Consider the following 19,003-nt stretch of genomic DNA (forward strand, 5'->3'; position numbering starts at 1 on the left):
ATAAACTAGTTGAATCTGGACATTGCGGTTGTGACTTGCAAAGCTGGTCTTATAAGCAAAAGCACATTTTTACTTCCAGAATATTTTAATCTGAGGCAAGTCACCTTGAAAGTACCATGACTGAAGATCGTTGGTGTTTGCAGCCACTGCTTTGGTGCACGTTCATTAACCTTTTTCGGGTGACTCCGGCCGTGGACCCTGTCCCTCTACTGATGTGGTCAACAATCGGGTAAGTTTTTGTGCAAAATCTAATGCACTGGCATTTTTCTATCTGGAAATTTACCAAGTTCCACGTTTCTTTCATCTCTAAAAATGTACCATTAACAGGAAGGATTGCGATAAACTAAACAGAAATAAACTTATGTTTTGAATAGTTTTAGGAAAGAAATTCTAAATCTGCTTTCAAGCAGTTTGTGTAAATGTTGGCAACATTTTGGGGGGGAAAATTGCCATCTTCAAAATGGTGTTTCAGTAGTACTCACTGTTGTATCTCCAGCTACTTTGTTTTCCATATATGACTTTGCAATATTACAAGAAGGCAGCAAACTGTAATTTCCAGTTAATGTTAAACTAACCTGGCCAAGTGTGCAAGTATTTGTAATTTCCAGTGATTTTGATTTGTGTTTCTGGGGGGCAAAAAAAGTTTCCAGAACTCTCAAATTACAATGTAAGCATACTTCAGTTGAAAGGAATACTATAAATTATGGTTGTGCATTTTGCTGCATAAATTGGGGAGGCTCAGTGATTTGTTCAGTTTACATTGAATGCCAATCCAAAGGTTCATTGATCAGAAATCCAAGGATTCAGAAATCTAAAAATTAGCACTAAAAACGAAGGTCAGTCTGGAAAAATGATGGTGGGCTTTAAAACATAACTAGTTTGACTGTAAGCAACTAAAAGTGGGGATAAGATCTCTTGCATTTTAATTGGCCAATCTTGCTTTAGATTATTTAACTATTATCACTATTTTGACAAATGAATTATTTCTAAGATTAGAAACAAGTTGTCATTTTGTCAGTAGTTCACTGATTGTCCTTCAATCTGTATCTTGAGTACAATGAACTCCAATTCTTTGTTCATAATTCTACACTCTTGTTACTAATGTAGTGAGATCCATAATATTAAACATAAAAAGAAATGAAAAGTCCCATTGCTAACTTGTGCATTGCTCATTGAAAATCTAATGACATTACATAAACTAACTCTTTGTCTTTGTTTGGGTGTCAAGATTGGCATTATTGGTAATGTGAAGATTTAGTAGAAACTATTACTATTGCTCAAACCTTGCTAACTGATGGATTCTATTTAATAAAGTAGCTTTTAAATGGTAGATATCCTGAAAGGGAATAAATGATCTAAACAAATCCATCAGAGCTTTTAAAAAAATTGCAATTTCCTTTAAAACATAGCTCTAATGGAAATCTGAAAAACTCTTTACAAGATTGGCCCTTCCCAAATTACTTTTTTTTCCAGTGATTATAATTTCAACAATTAAAATAGGCTACTTTATTCTTACAGCCCAATCCATCCCTTTTATAGAGCATTTTATTTCATAGTCAATCCAATTTATCCTTTCCACTTTGCTGGCACATTTGACTTCCTGTGGTGCCATTGAGTCTAGCTTTCATTTAATCCTCTTACCAGAGAGCTGAATGTGCATGATAGCTGACATTTCAGTTTTATGCCAACTGCAGCTGGCATACAAGCAGTAAGCTCATTTATTTGAATTAGATCATCACAGTTAAATATGTTCAGTGATCTTTTGTTCTGATTTTATTGAATGTTTCTCTACTTGGTTAACAATGGCACAATGTATTTTTAGATGTCAAAGACATTTAAAACACTGAAAGAAACCTCTGGCAGTGAAGAGATGAGGGAGACTACCAGGGCATTGCCTGAGCTATGGAGTTGAGGGTTATGGATGACCTATCCTGTGGGTCTCAGAGCAGGGAAGCATGACTAGGGTTTAATGGGTCATATTCTGGTCCATGTAGCAGTTCCTTGGGGTCTGATACTGTGTTAACTGTCAATTCTTGTATGGCAAATTGCCAGTGTTGACCTTTTTTAATGACAGTAGGTTTGAGGTGTCCAGAACTTATTAATTTATAAAACTTATTTTTGTCTTTACTGCTGGGCTCCATGTGGACTTCACTGGAGAAGTTTGGACTTTGTTGGAATCTCCTTGTAGACCCTATGTCAGGCCAGACCTGATATAGGATTGGTAAATTTAATTGAATTCAATGACAACATGGTCCAATGAAGGAAACTGGGAAAGGAGGAAAGGAAGGACTTCGGGTGAAATATTCTTCTGGCTATCCATCCCATAGGATGATGATGGTTCCCTTTAGTCAGTTTGTGGGGTGTAAATTCCCCACTCTTCAGAAAGGAAAAGGGTGTGCATGAATGGATTTTAGGTGAGTAGGGAGTTGTACAAGTCCAGACCCACCCTCTCGACATCACCTCCCAGATACACCAGCATGGTGAGGTCCAAGGCAGCTAGAGAAGTTCTGTTTCAGTGAATGGTCGGACCAAGTTTCGATGCAAGAGATTCCCTTTCCGTGCTTCATGGCACAAATTTGCTAGATCGCTGTTGACCCTATGAGAGGGTTTGTCCAGCCTTCCACCGAACTTGTTTTTCATCCTGCAGAGTGTTTAGCCACCCTCCACACCAGGCAAGCCTGCTGGGGGAGCCAGTTTAGTTGCTGACCATGTGACATGTAGTACTGGGTTACATAGTACCTGTAGCACTCAGATGAGTGACCTGACATGACTATGGTGAAACAACCTACACAACAAAAGTTTTGTAATAAGAATTAAAACCAATGTTTGTTGGAATTTTGCTTGGTACTGAAACCCTTCTATTAACCTATCACTACTGATGGATTATAATTTCTGAAATTTACATTTTACAAATGTTTCAAATTACTTTAACATTGAATAAGTTTTAAAACCATTTTGGATGGATGGCTCTTAAACTGTTGGAGCTTTGTAGTTTAAGTCAACTTTGTGTAGAGTCAGCTGTAATTTTAATAAATGAGGTGGAGAACTTGGTCCCAGACTCTCATGAATGTCATTGAACCTTGAGTAGTGAGGACTTTTGAATATTAAAAAAAAATTCTTTCATATATGTAATTAATAAACTTTTACATAGATAAAATATCAATTAAATATAAAATTACAAAGATTACATGATGGTTTAACCCCACTCTTACCCTCCCCTAACCCTCCCTCCTTGTACCCCAAGTAGTGAGGACCTTGACCAATGTTTCTGTTCCCTGTTTAATGTGAGATTGAGTGATGAATGGATCCAGATCCAAGTAGTGCAGTGGTTCTCAACCTTTTTCTTTCCACTCACATACCACTTTAAGTAATCCCTATGCCATAGGTGCTCTGTGATTAGTAAGGGATTGCTTAAGGTGGTATGTGAGTGGGAAGGGAAGGTTGAGAATCACTGCTCTAGACCCAATTGTTACTGAAATATTTTGTTTGAGAAAAATGTTAATGGCCCATTTCCTTTGGAGTGATTGAACCATGCACATAACGAGTCAATCAGGTACAATTAAAACAGTGGTTTTCAACCTTTTTCTTTCCACCCACATATCACCTTAAGCAATCCCTTACTAATCACAGAGCACCTATGGCATAGGGAATACTTAAAATGATATGTGAGTGGAAAGAAAAAGATTGAGAACCACTGAAGTAGCTAGTACCTGTTTGCATTGCTGTATTTGAATAATTTATGAATAGAATCTGGTTTGTGAACACACACATATAGTCATTTAGTACTTTGAGAATATTTTACCTTTTAATTAAATTGTAATTTATCTGTGACATAACTCCTTAATAACATAAAGCAAGCCACTAATTTTGACCAAAATAGTTATGATCCATAAATGAGCCTTTTTCCCTGATTTGTTATGAGATGTGAGTTGAACAAGTCTTTTCAGATGCTTTAGAGGTTGACTTCACAGGAAGCAAAATGTTAAAAGTAACAAAATATGATTATGTTCTTCATTTGTGGAATTTATAAGTTTTGCCAATGGTATTAATAATGCTCCATGGAAAAACTAGTAGAAATCTAATTATATTTAAATGTTTTTTTGTTTATTAAGTCTATACAACGAAAGACTGTTTGAACTGTAAACAGTATCCAGTAAAAAGAAGATTCTTCCCTGTTCAGAGTGGTTGTTGTCAGCACAAACACCTCAATGACAGGTAACAGGCAATAACCAGTCCAAATACCAGAACACTTACCATGACCTTCACTGGAATAGTCGTGTGATTGCATACCAGGATATTCAAGGGATACAGTGAATGGAATGGATTTGTTGAAATAGACTACAAAGACAACTGCATGCCCTCTTTTCTTAAATTTGACATCTTTATTTCTGTTCCATTTTTTTGGGCAAATATCTTGTTGCTAAAATGTTTCCCTCCTTTCTGCTTCCTCTAGCTCTTCCTTTCCAATTCCTTCTAATTTTTAGTGTTCCATTATACACAAAAGAGTCTGGAAAAACAACCAACTGAAAAACCACACAAAGATTAGCATATACAGAGCCGTTGTCATACCCACACTTCTGTTCGCCTCCGAATCATGGGTCCTCTACCGGCATCACCTACGGCTCCTAGAACGCTTCCACCAGCATTGTCTCCGCTCCATCCTCAACATTCATTGGAGTGACTTCATCACCAACATCGAAGTACTCGAGATGGCAGAGGCCGACAGCATCGAATCCACGCTGCTGAAGACCCAACTGCACTGGGTGGGTTACGTCTCCAGAATGGAGGACCATCGCCTTCCCAAGATCGTGTTATATGGTGAGCTCTCCACTGGCCACCGAGACAGAGGTGCACCAAAGAAGAGGTACAAGGACTGCCTAAAGAAATCTCTTGGTGCCTGCCACATTGACCACCGCCAGTGGGCTGATATCGCCTCCAACCGTGCATCTTGGCGCCTCACAGTTCGGCGGGCAGCAACCTCCTTTAAAGAAGACCGCAGAGCCCACCTCACTGACAAAAGACAAAGGAGGAAAAACTCAACACCCAATCCCAACCAACCAATTTTCCCTTGCAACCGCTGCAACCATGTCTGCCTGTCCCTCATCGGACTTGTCAGCTGCAAACGAGCCTGCAGCTGACGAGGATATTACCCCTCCATAAATCTTCGTCTGCGAAGCCAAGTCAAAGAAAATATTAAAATTACAAGTAAAATCCAAAAAATTCAATTAAAATGCTGATGTTGAAGTTGGTGGAGACCTTGGTCGTGTCCGTAAAAATACAGCTAATGGCCAATTTCTACTGCAATTTCTCCCACAGAACAGGGTTGGCATAACGGTTAGCACAACGCCTTTATAGCACCAGCAATTGGGACCAGACCAGTATTCAAGTCCCGTGCTGACTGTAAGTTTGTGCACTCTCCCCGTCTGTGTGGGTTTTCTCCAGGGGCTTCGGTTTCCACCCACCATTCAAAATGTACTGGGGATGTAGGTTAATGGGGTATAAATTGGGCGGCACGGTCTTGTGGGCCAAAATGGCCTGTTACTGTGCTGTATGTTTAAATTTGAAAGAGCAGTAGCAGTTTCAAGAAAATACTAGGATGTTGAATTCTTTACTGTCTTGTTCTAGGAGTTTCTGAGTAATCTGGTAATTTATCAAAATCAGCATGTGCTGCGTAAATGATTGCAACATTTCCATTTGTAAATGGTGTTTGATATCTAGGGAAAGAGGAAAATAACAAATTAATTACTCAGATTTTTATTACATGTTATCGTAAATACAATTAGGCCTTTTCCACTGACGTTCGGTGAGATACATAGCAGAGGACATGGGTTAAGGGTGAAAGGGGAGACATTTAGTGGGAACATTAGGGGGAATTTCTTCACCCAGAAAGTGGTGGGAGTATGGAACAAGCTGGCAGCTGCAGTGGTGAACGCAGACTCAATTTTAACATTTAAGAAAATTTGACAATGTACATGGATGGAAAGGGTATGGAGAGATATGAAATGGGTGCAGATCAGTCAGTGGTTCTAGGCGGAATAATAGTTTGGCACAGTTGAGAAGGGCAAAGAGCCTGTTTTTCTGTGCTGTTATGTCCTATTGATCCATGGTTTGATTGCAAAGTTTAATGGTCTCGATGTATTAGCATGTACAAAAATAGATACAGTACAATATTTACCATTTACATCATGTTCAATGCTGGGATAGTAATAGGCTGACATTTGACTTTGAAACTGAGTACAAACTGTAGTGATAGAGTGCTACCACAAGGAGGAGTCAGAATGTGTAGCATCTGGGGAATGTTGTATCTTGCAAATGTCATTGAATCTTCAGTAGATGGATGCCTTGCCATGAAGTCTGCGTGTGTGTGCTGTGATTTTAGTGCTGGTTGGTTAGTTAATAAATCTAGTTGTTTTAAAAAGAACCCAAGTTTCTTTATTGTAATAAAAGAAACATCACACAAACTTTTTGAAAAGCGTACCCAAACTTTTGAAGGAACTTTTGCACGTCCAAACAATTTACGATGCTACTCACCTCCCTAGTCCCACTTTTCAGATACTCTGCTTCTGTAATTGAAAACACCAAAACACACATACACCTGGCTATTCTCAGAAACAGAAGGAATAAATGGGACAAAGCCCCGCCCACCCCTCCCCCAACAAGCTAACTAATCATTTTGCTGTCTATTCACCACAGCACATCTGCAGAGAACTAAGCTTGCAACCTGCACAAATCCTTGTACTACTTTCAGACTGGTTGCAAGTAGCATGGGACAAAATTAAAACAAAGAGTATCTTTGGCTGCCAGCTATATTTTCATTTATAAAACTGCCTTAGTGTAGTAAACTTCACAGCAACTTAAATAATAAATTAGAAACTGAGTTAAAGCAAATTGGGTGAAGAATAATTACCATGGAGGAATAAGAACGATTTTATATTTATGGTCCTGATTTTTGGACTTGCGGCCAACCCTCAACTCTCCACCCTTCTGTCAACCTATCTGTCCCCATGCCTACCTTTTTAAAGAAAACATACAAAGTCTTGTGTCAGTTCACTCAGCAGTCTTCTCCATTTCAGAGAAGCATTCCCAACTTCTTCAGTCATTTCTAATTATTATAATTTCTCTGTCTTTATCAATCTTTTTCCACTTTTCTATATCCATAATATAATGCTGAGACCACAGCTATGCAGTGTTGCCCAGTAAAGCTCTAGGCAAGTTTCATTTACAGTATTCCTCTTATTTCCAGTTTTATTCCTCTAGAAATGAAACTCCATAGTAGAATTTCATTAGGTTGAAGTTATAAATTTGTGGCATTATATAAAAAAAAAGGAGCCTAGTGTAGATCAGAAAGAACTGAAAGGATCCTGAAGGAATGCATGATTGAATCTTTAGATGACAGAACTTTGAAATTAAAAACATTTTTCTTAAGGATAGATAGATGTTTGTCAATGGTTAAGTCTTGGATGGAGATGGTATTCATGCATACTTCAGTGAAAGATGTGTAAAGGTGGAGGTGATGAATGAAGGTAATCTCTGGCATAGGGAAGTCCATTATATTGGCTTACTCAACATATTGACTACTTTTGAGGTGAATTCATCTTGCGGATGATCAAATCAATTTAAATAGAAATTTGAATCCGGAGATTCTTTTACTTAGATGTAAATAAATATTTTATTTGAAAATCAAAGAAAATCTAGTGCATGCATTATTCATCATAATGACGAACTTGCTTGCAGCTTTAAATTTGTCCATTAGTTTCTGCAACAAAACACATCTTGAAAAATTTATAATGGCTTAAAGATTTGATATCCTGCAATTATATTTGTCTTCAAATGCATGCAAAATAAAGGCCAAAAATTTTAGCTCCAACAGAATTTTTAAAAGAATGGTGCTTTTTTAAAAAAGTTTTTGAGCAATTTCAAACCATATTTTCCTCAGTTTTTCATTTTATAAACTGAGTGGTCTATGATGAAGAAACATGCATGCCTGGATATGAGTTTCTACCAGTTTTTCTCATCTATGATCCAGTGTTTCATCCTTTGCTTTGAATGAGCGATGTGTGAGAACTTGACAAATATGGCATTTTTCCAAGTCATAGTCATCGGTACCTTCATGGGCCCCACCTGCCTTTTGTTGTGAATTTGCAGCAATGTATGCTACAAGCCTACACAGGCAAGGTTCCTCAACTCTTTCTCTGATTCATTGACAAGTGCATTGATGCTGCCTGATCCACCTTTGCTGCCAACTTCCACCCTGAGCTCAAATTCACTTGGCCCATCTCTAGCAACACTCTCCTCTTTCTTAATCTCTCTGTTTCCATCTCGGAGACAAACTCTCGACAAACATTTTTTACAAACCAATTTCCTACAATTATCTCGACTGCACCTCTGCTTCCATTGCATCTGTTTCCAGGATGAGGTCTTCCAAGCCAGATCACCAGAGATGTCCTCCTTCAAAAACATAGTTTCCCTTCTACTATCACCAACTCATTCTTAACCTGCATAGCCTCCATTATCTGCTCATCTGCCCTGACCCCCTCTGCCCCCCACAAAGAACAAGAACAGCATTTCCCTTGTCCTCAAGAAATGCTATACTTATGCCCACACCTCCATCACCACCATTCAAGGCCTCAAACAGTCCTTCCAAGTGAAGCAACACTTCATTTGTAAATCTGCAATGGTCATTTACTGCATCTGGTGCTCTCTTGAGGCATCCTCTATATTGGAGAGACTGGACGCAGATCACTTTCACTCTGTCTGCTGCAACAGTGTGGATCCATCCAGTGGCCACCATTTCAAATCCCTGCCCCATTCCTATGCCTACAAGTCTGACTATGGTCTCATGCACTGCCGGACTGAAATCACCATCAAATTGGAGGAACAGCACCTCATATTCTTTCTGGGCACCTTCTAACTGGATGGCATTAACATTGACTTCTCTGGTTTATATTAGCACACTCCTCCATTTCTCCCTATCCCTGTCAGCTTTCCTCCAGATCTGTATTTTTCCCTCTGTCATCCAACTCTGCTTTCGCAAAGTTTCCCCATTCCCCCTGATCAATTTTCACCCTTCCTCCCCTGACTTCCCATTCATGTTAAATTATGGCCTTTTGGCTACTGGCCTAGGCTCCCCCCTGTGCCGTTTCTTTCTCCCCTCCATCCCCCCAGCCTTTCTATTCAGGCACCTGGCTACATTTTCCTCATACTTTGAAGAAGGGCTCAGGCCCAAAACGCTGGTTATTAATCTTTACATCCTATGGATGGTGCTCAACACGATGAGTTCCTCCAGCATTTTAGTGTAATTACTACAATCACAGCATCTGTCAACTTTCTTGCTTCACAAGATGTGGATGGGACAGTCCTCTAACAAATTGGACTGAAGAAATCTCAATTGAGCATGTAGATTCCGAACCACCAAGTATGAAGTAGATTTAAGTCATTCACCGAATTCAAAAGAAGGGTTGGGATAGAGCAATGGAAATGAAAGAGAGCCAAGTGGGACTGAAAAAAGGTCCTCAAATACATGACTTATTTCTGCAAAATTAATCTCCTTGGACCAGAGAGGTATATGTACAATGGATAAATCCACAACTTTGTACTGTTATGTTGATTTCACTCTTGATTTGCTGTGTAGAATTGAAGTAGTTGATCACTAGGAGGTCCTTTCTGTACAAAGATGCTCACCGAAGCCATCTTCCAGTCTCCCTGATTTAGAGAAGGGAGCATCAGATACCATATATGACCCCAACAGGTTGACAGGTGAAGTGTTGCTTCACCTGGAAGTACTGTTTGGGGCCCTGACTAGTGGTGAGGGAGTAGGTGTAAGTGCAAGTGTAGCATTTGTTGCGGCCACAGGGGTGGGTACCAAGGGGCTGATTGGGTGGGAAGGGATGTGGAAATTATTCCCATGGAGAAGAGTGGAAGATGTCTCTATTGGTAGGATGCTATTGTTGGCAGCAGAAATGGGGAGATTAAAATGTGGATGACCTGTTGCATGTGGAGGGGGAATAAACCAGGGCAGATATGTGGGAAGTAGAGGAGATAGAGGGCTGAATTTTTGTTCTTTCTTTTGTGACAGTGGTTATACCTTCTTAATTTCATTGAGTGTCAAAAATCAGAAAAGCCTTGTGCATTTAACAAAAAAAGAATATTGAGCTCTTTGTAAATATTAAAGACTCTAGCACCATTAAGCTAGAGACATTCTCATCAATTATAAGACTACAGGATTTATTTTCAACAAATACTACTCCAATTAGTTAGAATTTAAGAAAATGTGAGGAAATTAAGTTAAATATTGATGCCAAATGTTTAAAATTTGTTATGTGTATGCATTTGTTTTTATAATAAAAAGGATAATTGATTTTATTGATCTTGGTGAAATGTTGAAAGTATTTCCTATTCCAGCACGTTCAACTATATTTGCATTTTAAGGACAATCTTTATAATACTAATGTGTGGCTCAAAATCTCTTTCAAATGTTTTATGATCACTCGCAGTTCATTATGGAATTTGAACAATGGAACACAAGAAGGTCATATTATTAAAAATGAAGAACTGCATGCATTCCTCAATCCAATTTTCAACCATGGTTCCCAGAATATTGTTCTATTTCTACAGAATGAGGTTAGTGGTAGCATCATAAAATCAACATTTGTTCCACATTTTGCTAAATGGTTTGTGATATACACTCTTTAACCTTTCTGTTTGCTTCATAGCTTAGTGTTGAAGACTTTACACGTTATAGTCCTCACAATGGAGACAGTAAAGCATTCTGCAACATACAGGTAAATAAAGGGGACAAAAACTGGTGGAATGGTAATAAATGAGATTGAAATGATATAAAGGAAGTCTGGATTCATCTCTTGTAATGTCTACCACCTGGACTAAAAATTTTAAAATCTGTCCTAAGAAATTTCATTAAATTGCAAAAATGTGTGACAGAAATTACATAAAACATTAAAAAAGTAAAGACAAAATTGAATATGTATTGACGCTTTCATGACCTCAGGACATCCCACTTTTTGAACCGTTTCACACTATTAATGTGGAAATAGAATTGTCGATTTTTGCACAGGAAATTTTCACCAGTAGCATGAAGAGCATGTTGTCCATTTTAAAGATATTGTCTGAAGGATAAATATTGGCCAGGAAATTTGGGATAATTTCTCTCTTTAGGGCTGTGATAGTACAGATTCTATTATCAATGTGTATATGTACACATGTACAGATGATAGTGTAGGATGACTGTGATTGGTTGAGAGTGTAGCCACACCTACTGGCAGGTCTTAAAGGATTGCTGCTCGCCAGACCAGATCATTCTGGACTGGTCGCCCAACTTGTGATATGCTCCAGCCTTTTAGTTAATAAAAGCCTTGGTTTGGATCAACAAGTCTTTGGTTCTTTCGACGTGCATTACAAGGGCCACGAGATAAATTTAAATTAAATTTTATTTGCAACATGGTTGAAGCCGAATCTGCCCATTACAACCAAATTAACCAATAACCCTGTACGTTTTGGAGGGTGGGAGGAAACCAGAGCATTCAGGAAAAACCTACTCCTTACATACTGAGTTGGGTTTGAACCTAGTTCGTGGGCACTGCAATATCTTCTTGGAGGGAAGATCAAACATCTCATCCAAAGGTATTTATTTTCAAGGGGTAGGGCACCAATGAATCAATCTGAATTTCTGTGGTCAATCCCGTAGAATTTGCTCTTAACCTTACAATCTGCTATCTGTGAGATGAGAATATTGACTAAGCAGAGAGAAGCAATCATCCGTTTGAATTAGTAGCCCCTTTCACACTTGCGTTCCACTAAATCGGCCATTCATTGTCCTGGGATAGGAATGGGGGTTTGGCGTTTCACACTTGACCACTCCTAACTGGATACTGAATGCTTTCACACCTGCAAGGAGGCATCCATGGGGTTAGAACAGTTTGACCTACTACTGGTGATGTCATGACGCATCGAACGATGATGGACCTGCCCTAAATCCTGATCAATGTATTATGATCTTATATTTGAACAAAATTAATCATGCTGAATTAAGCTTTATGTACAGCACAGTATGAGCCTGTTAGCCCCGGTTGTTGTACTTACCTGTATAAACCTTTATAAGGGACGGTGTGAAAGTGCTCGCAATAAATAGCAATAATGGACAATTTTTAAGCAGCATGGGAAAATTGGTAGTGCTCTAGCACACAATTTATAAAGACCATGGGAAAGTTGGTAGTGCTCTAGCGCACAATTTATAAAGACCATGGGAAAGTTGGTAGTGCTCTAGCGCACAATTTATAAAGACCATGGGAAAGTTGGTAGTGCTCTAGCGCACAATTTATAAAGACCATAGGAAAGTTGGTAGGACCATTGCACACAATTTAAACAGCATGGAAATGTTGGCAGTGCTATTGTGCACAAATTGAAATGCTGTGGGGGGAAAAGTGATGGCAGACTTGCCCTCCCAGAATGCCATGCAGCAGAGAAAGGGCTCTATGCACAGAGCACTCATGGAGGGGTTTCTCTGCCGCATGGTATTCTGGGAGGTCAGGTCCACCATCCCTTTTTACTCCAACGTCTTTATAAATTGTGTGCTATTACGATACCAACTTTCTAATGCTGAGGTAATCACCCTCAGATCAACATCTCAACAGATAGATTTTAAAAGGGGGTTCAATAGTTAGAGGAGATAGCAAGGATGTGAAAGAGCCAGCTGGATGGCTTTTGCCTCCCAAGTGCCAGGGTAAGGGATGTCTTGGATGGGGTCCATGGCATTCTGAAAAGGGAGGATGAGCACCCAGGTCATGGTACATATTGATATCAACAACATAGATAGGGAGAGGGACAAGAGAGGATTCTTAGGGACTGGATTTATGGCAAACACCAGAGGACATATGCACAAAGTTGGGGGAGGTAAATTTTGGGGTGTTTTTTCTACACAGTTATGGGTGCCTGGATTGCCTTGCCTAGGATAGTGGTGGAGGCTGTAACATTAGCGGCATTTAAAAGACTTAAACAGGCAAATGGATGAAGAAAAAATAGAGGATTATGGGATAAAGTGGGTTTAGTACTTTTTTTAGGGATAACATTAGCACAACATTGAGGAGCAAAGGGCCTGCACTGTGCGGTAGTGTTCTATGTTCTAATTACAGTCTTCTTAATGATCACATTTTAATAAGAACTTCTTTTTTGACCTTTCTTTTCAATTCAGGTTTCCAACCCATTCATTTTTAAAAAATTTAGACATACAGCCCAGTAACAAGACCCATTCAGCCCACAGACCCATGCCACCCAATTGACCGACAATCTCCGTTTTGAATGGCAGGAGAAAACTGGAGCTCCCAGAGAAAACACACGCAGACATGAGGAGAACGTATAAATTTCTTACAGACAGCGCAGGTTTTGAATCCCGATCCCCTGGTGCTGTGACAGCGTTGTGCTATCCGCTATGCTAACTGTGGCACCCCTAAGGGAGAGTGAGTGCTACCCCTAAGGGAGAAATATGAGTGGGGTAACGTTAGATATACCAGCCCTGGGCGGATGCAAATTCCTTCTGGCTCTCAGATCACCATTCTGAGTGCAACTCCTGGATGGTGCTTGCCAATGTGGATTGATCTTCAGCTCATCTCTGACTTTTGTGTTACTTGAGTCAAGAATAAGTTGAGCATTGTATTGCATTATGTCAATGAGATTGGAGTTCCTTACTGCAAGTGGAGGGGGAGAATCTTGCTCATTATTAGTATTGCGAGGGTTTACAACTGTTCCTTCATAATACATTTCGATTGACTGTTTTTAAGATGATTTATCCACAGATCAGGCTCTTGCTTAGTTTGAAACAACGGATCTGTTTTGAAAGAGAGTCAAAGAAAACTTTGCTTTGCATTTTTTTTAAGTAATAACTTGAACAACATGCCAGCAACTTCTCTGTTATTACATTTGCGATGCTCAAATTGACATAATGTGTTGATGTAATGCGCTGCGCAACTTGTGAGGCATAAATTCAATTACAGTAATGGAAAAAAATCAATCATTATGCACCTGAGTAGCAGAAATATAATGGAAAAATTGCAAAGTCTGGAAAACCTATAAGTCTGACAGCACAACTTTTAATTAATTTAAGTTCCTTTACTTTAAATATATAGAGTTGCTGGCAAGGCTCGCATTTATTATCTCTAATTGCCCTTGAGATAATGGTAATGGGCATCTTCTTGAACCTCTCCACTCTGTGTTACAGAAAGTTTAAAAAGTTGCAAAATTTCTATAATAAAGCAATGGCAGTTTTCCAAAAGGGAATTTGTATGACATGGAGAATAATTTGGATGCATTAATAGTCCCTTACCTCCTGAATATGTCCTTTCAAATGATGATGGTCAACTCTTTGGGAGATGCAACTGAAGAAACATTAATAAGTTGCTGCTATGCATTGAGTGGACAAGGCAAGCCTGGCGTCACTGCGCACGAGTGATACGGGTAGATAGAGGTGATAAGTGAGAAGCCAGTTCTGTGGTTGTATTGTCCTACATTATGTTGAACTGCACTAATTTGGGCAAGTGGAGAATATTCCATCAAGGGCGACAACCTCACACCCATGAAAAACATCTACATGAGATGCTGCCTATCCTCAATGACCCCCCTGAGCCGTGAGATCCTGGACTGTGCCTTGTCAATGATGAATAGGTATTGGTGAGTGAGGCATTAAACTACCTACCACAGAAAAATGCACCACTGAATGGTCCATGCAACCAAATTCTGTTTTGATAGTGAATAAGATGAAAAAAATGGACTAGTTTTCCTTAATTGTAATTAAACATTGCTGTAATATGTGTGGTCCAACGACATGGTTGGTGTAGCAGTTAAGTGCAACGCCTTTACAGCACCAGTGATCGGGACCGGACCGGGTTTGGAATCCCACGCGGTCTATAAGGAGGTAAAATGGGTGGGTGGTGAGAGGCAAAAGCCTACGGCACCTGGTATTCCCAGGCGGTCTCCCATCCAAGTACTGACCAGGCCTGAGCCTGCTTAGCTTCTGAGATCAGACGAGATCAGGCGGTTTCAGGCTAGTATGCCCTTGAGGCTAGAGCTGGATGAGGTCCTTACCCAGGAAGAGACATATAAGGCAATGGAACAACTGAAAAGTGGCAAAGCAGCAGGTATGGATGGAATCCCCCCCCAGAGGTCTGGAAAGCTGATGGCAAAGCTCTGCATACCAAATTGCATGCTCTGCTGGGACTAAGGAAAGCTGCCTCAGGACCTTCGTGATGCCATCATCACCACCCTGTACAAAAACAAAGGCGAGAAATCAGACTGCTCAAACTACAGGGGAATCACGCTGCTCTCCATTGCAGGCAAAATCTTTCGCTAGGATTCTCCTTAATAGACTAATATCTAGTGTCGCCGAAAATGTCCTCCCAGAATCACAGTGTGGCTTTCGCGCAAACAGAGGAACTACTGACATGGTCTTTGCCCTCAGACAGCTCCAAGAAAAGTGCAGAGAACAAAACAAAGGACTCTACGTCACTTTTGTTGACCTCACCAAAGCCTTTGACACCGTGAGCAGGAAAGGGCTTTGGCAAATACTAGAGCGCCTCGGATGCTCCCCCAAGTTCATGCACAAAAAACAACAAGGTCGGGTCAGATTCAGCAATGAGCTCTCCAAACCCTTCTCCATTGACAACGGTGTGATGCAAGGCTGCGTCCTCGCACCAACCCTTTTTACTATCTTCTTCAGCATGATGCTGAAACAAGCCAATAAAGACTTCAATGATGAAGACAGTGTTTACATCTGGTACCGCACGGATGGCAGTCTCTTCAATCTGAGGCGCCTGCAAGCTCACACCAAGACACAAGAGCAACTTGTCCGTGAACTACTCTTTGCAGACGATGCCGCTTTAGTTGCCCATTCAGAGCCAGCTCTCCAGCGCATGATGTCCTGTTTTGCGGAAACTGCCAAAATGTTTGGCCTGGAAGTCAGCCTGAAGAAAACTGAGGTCCTCCATCAGCCAGCTCCCCACCATGACCACCAGCCCCCCCACATCTCCATCGGGCACACTGAACTCAAAACGGTCAACCAGTTTACCTACCTCGACTGCACCATTTCATCTGATGCAAGGATCGACAGAGATAGACAACAGACTCGCCAAGGCAAATAGTGCCTTTGGAAGACTACACAAAAGAGTCAGGAAAAACAACCACCTGAAGAAACACACAAAGATCAGCGTGTACAGAGCCGTTGTCATACCCACGTTCCTGCTCAGCTCTGAATCATGGGTCCTCTACCGGAATCACCTACGGCTCCTAGAACGCTTCCATCAGCGCTGTCTCCACTCCATCCTCAACATTCATTGGAATGACTTCATCACCAACATCGAAGTACTCGAGCTGGCAGAATCTGCAAGCATCGAATCCATGCTGCTGAAGACCCAACTGCGCTGGGTGGGTCACGTCTCCAGAATGGAGGACCATCGCCTTCCCAAGATCGTATTCTATGGCGAGCTTTCCACTGGCCACCGAGACAGAGGTGCACCAAATAAGAGGTACAAGGACTGCCTAAAGAAATCTCTTGGTGCCTGCCACATTGACCACCGCCAGTGGGCTGATATCGCCTCCAACCGTGCATCTTGGTGCATCACAGTTCGGCGGGCAGCAACCTCCTTTGAAGAAGACCGCAGAGCCCACCTCACTGACAAAAGACAAAGGAGGAAAAACCCAACACCCAACCCCAACCAACTTATTTTCCCTTGCAACCGTTGCAACCGTGCCTGCCTGTCCCGCATGGACTTGTCAGTCACCAACGAGCCTGCAGCAGACGTGGACACACCCCTCCATAAATCATCGTCCGCGAAGCCAAGCCAAAGAAGGAAAAAAGAATATGTGTGGAGGGAATGTTATGTTACTCATTGGTGTCATCCTGATTATAATGAGTATTGAGAGTTTATTGTCATACATTAGACCAACAAAGTTCTTGCTGCTACAAAACCGGTACATAAATACATTCAATTAACATAACGTGCCAAGTAAAAGAGATAATAAATATAAATGGGTAAATGTATATTAATATTTGGTGGTCTCAAATTAGTTTATCGTTAGGGTAGTTATGGGAGGTTGAAGAGTCCGATGGATTAAAAACTGTTTTTGAACTGAGTGGTGCTGGACTTCAGGCTTCTGCACCTTTAGGTAGCAGCGAGAAGAGGTTGAGTCCAGGATGATGGGGGTCATTAAGGTTAGGCAGCGTCTCACGTAGATGTCTGTCGTGAATGAGAGGTCATAGCCTGTGATAGACTTGGCTAGATTTCCCACTTTCTGCAGCTTTCTGCATTCCTGGTCCATTGAGTTACCAAAACAGGCTTTAATACAACCAGCCAGAATACTTTCCACAGTTCACCTGTAGAAGTTTGATATTCAACATCATGCCAAATCTCCCCAGACTTCTGAGAAAATAATGCTGGTGTGCCTTCTTTCACAGTTGCTTCAATGTGCTGGGTCCAGGAGAGGTCCTCCACTATGTAAATTCCCAGACACTTGAAGGAACCGACCCTCTCCACCACATCCCATCAATGAAGACAGGTGCATAGTCTTGCAGCTTCTCCTTCCTAAAGTTCACAAAAAGCCCCTTAATCTTGCTGAGAACAAGATTGTTACCTTGATCTTGCTGTGTGCAGGGATAGAGAGCTTTACTTTGCAGGTATTTCAAACTGAATTCTGCACTTCAGCGAACAGCCCTCTTCTCAACATGTGATGCAAGTGAAGTCCTTACTAGGTCATTTACAAAAACCAGCATCAATGATTTCAAGTCTTCCAAAGGGGGTAGAAATGATTCATCTGCTCAAACTTTTGACTAAAGATTGTCTCTACTCAAGAATAAGTCCTTATTTTCTAATCACTTCATATAACTGCAGTCCTTCATTCCCAGTTCCATCCTTGCAAGTTTCTCCTGTGCCATCTCCAAGACCTACCATCCTTTTTAAGTGTTGTGCCCCAAATTATACACAATATTTCAATGAGGCCTGAGATGTGATCTCTAAAGGTTCAGTGGGACTTGCTATTTCTTGTATTCCGTCCTCTTATTTATAAAACCAAAATCATTCTCATGTACTTAGTCCAGCTTATCAACTTGCCCTGCCATTCATATGGATGTTCACGTTCAGAAGTGAGTTGAAAATCCTTCTGAAATTAGTCGTTTCTGTTAATGGACTTGTTCCCCACCAAGAACATCACTATTCTCATTAATACTGTTTTAATTTGTCATCTTTTATTTCATCAAATGGTTTTGATTTTGTGCAAATCTGAGTTGGGTGTCCTCTGTTCCCAATAACTTTGTACATTTTTCCTTTCCTTATCATCCCATCATAGTTTCAAACCAAATAGATGCTGTACTTTGGAACACTTTCCTTTGTGGCGTTGGTTTTCATTGATGTGAGAATACTATTTGTTATTTCTACACAAATATCATTCCTTTATACACAGTTATTCAGTTAGTTGAACTAAATAATCTATGAACAGCCCGCCAGATTCCAATTTGCTCCAAACGTTTGTCAGGTGTGTTACAAGTGTTCATTCTCGGCCTTGAGTCAAGTTTCACATGCATTTCTTTTCCAATACCCGTTGGTGATGTACGACTTTTAATAAAGAGACTCAGCAGATGCTAACAACAGTCAATGCAATGCCAGTCCCTGAGATCCTTGTGGGGCCAAACTGGGAAATCTGGAGGCGGAGTTGGAAATGACGGTACAAGATGGTGGTGGAGGCAAGCAGGCAGGAAGGACACGTGGCCATGGAAGCAAGACTGGGTGATCACATTATCATCGAGTTTGAGAGCAATAGGAATAGCAGAAGGGGAGCAGTGAGAGAGGTTCTCACAGAACTCCCTTTGAAGAGAGAACTGCTTCAGGGGATTTTTGCAGTGGAGCAGCTGAACAGAGTTAAACAGGAAAGTCTGCAGATGCTGGGGTTGTAGCGCAATGGTTCTCCCGTACATCTATATATTTCACTATAATTCCATTGTTTGCAGACT

At 40.6% G+C, this 19,003-nt stretch overlaps 1 protein-coding gene and 1 pseudogene across 1 annotated transcript in view; one reads left to right on the top strand and one right to left on the bottom strand.

Annotated features, from left to right (window-relative positions):
* LOC138745900 (V-type proton ATPase subunit S1-like) overlaps positions 1–19,003 on the top strand; it is a 53,876-nt gene continuing 34,873 nt past the window's right edge. Inside the window, exons 1-3 of the mRNA XM_069903384.1 lie at positions 1–229; positions 10,494–10,620; positions 10,713–10,781. Coding sequence (XP_069759485.1) covers positions 117–229; positions 10,494–10,620; positions 10,713–10,781 — 309 coding nt within the window. The 5' untranslated portion in view covers positions 1–116. The remainder of the gene's footprint in view (positions 230–10,493; positions 10,621–10,712; positions 10,782–19,003) is intronic.
* LOC138746389 (5S ribosomal RNA) lies at positions 14,949–15,068 on the bottom strand (annotated as a pseudogene).

This window comes from Narcine bancroftii, chromosome 11, assembly GCF_036971445.1.
Source record: "Narcine bancroftii isolate sNarBan1 chromosome 11, sNarBan1.hap1, whole genome shotgun sequence".
Taxonomy (NCBI): Eukaryota; Metazoa; Chordata; class Chondrichthyes; order Torpediniformes; family Narcinidae; genus Narcine; species Narcine bancroftii.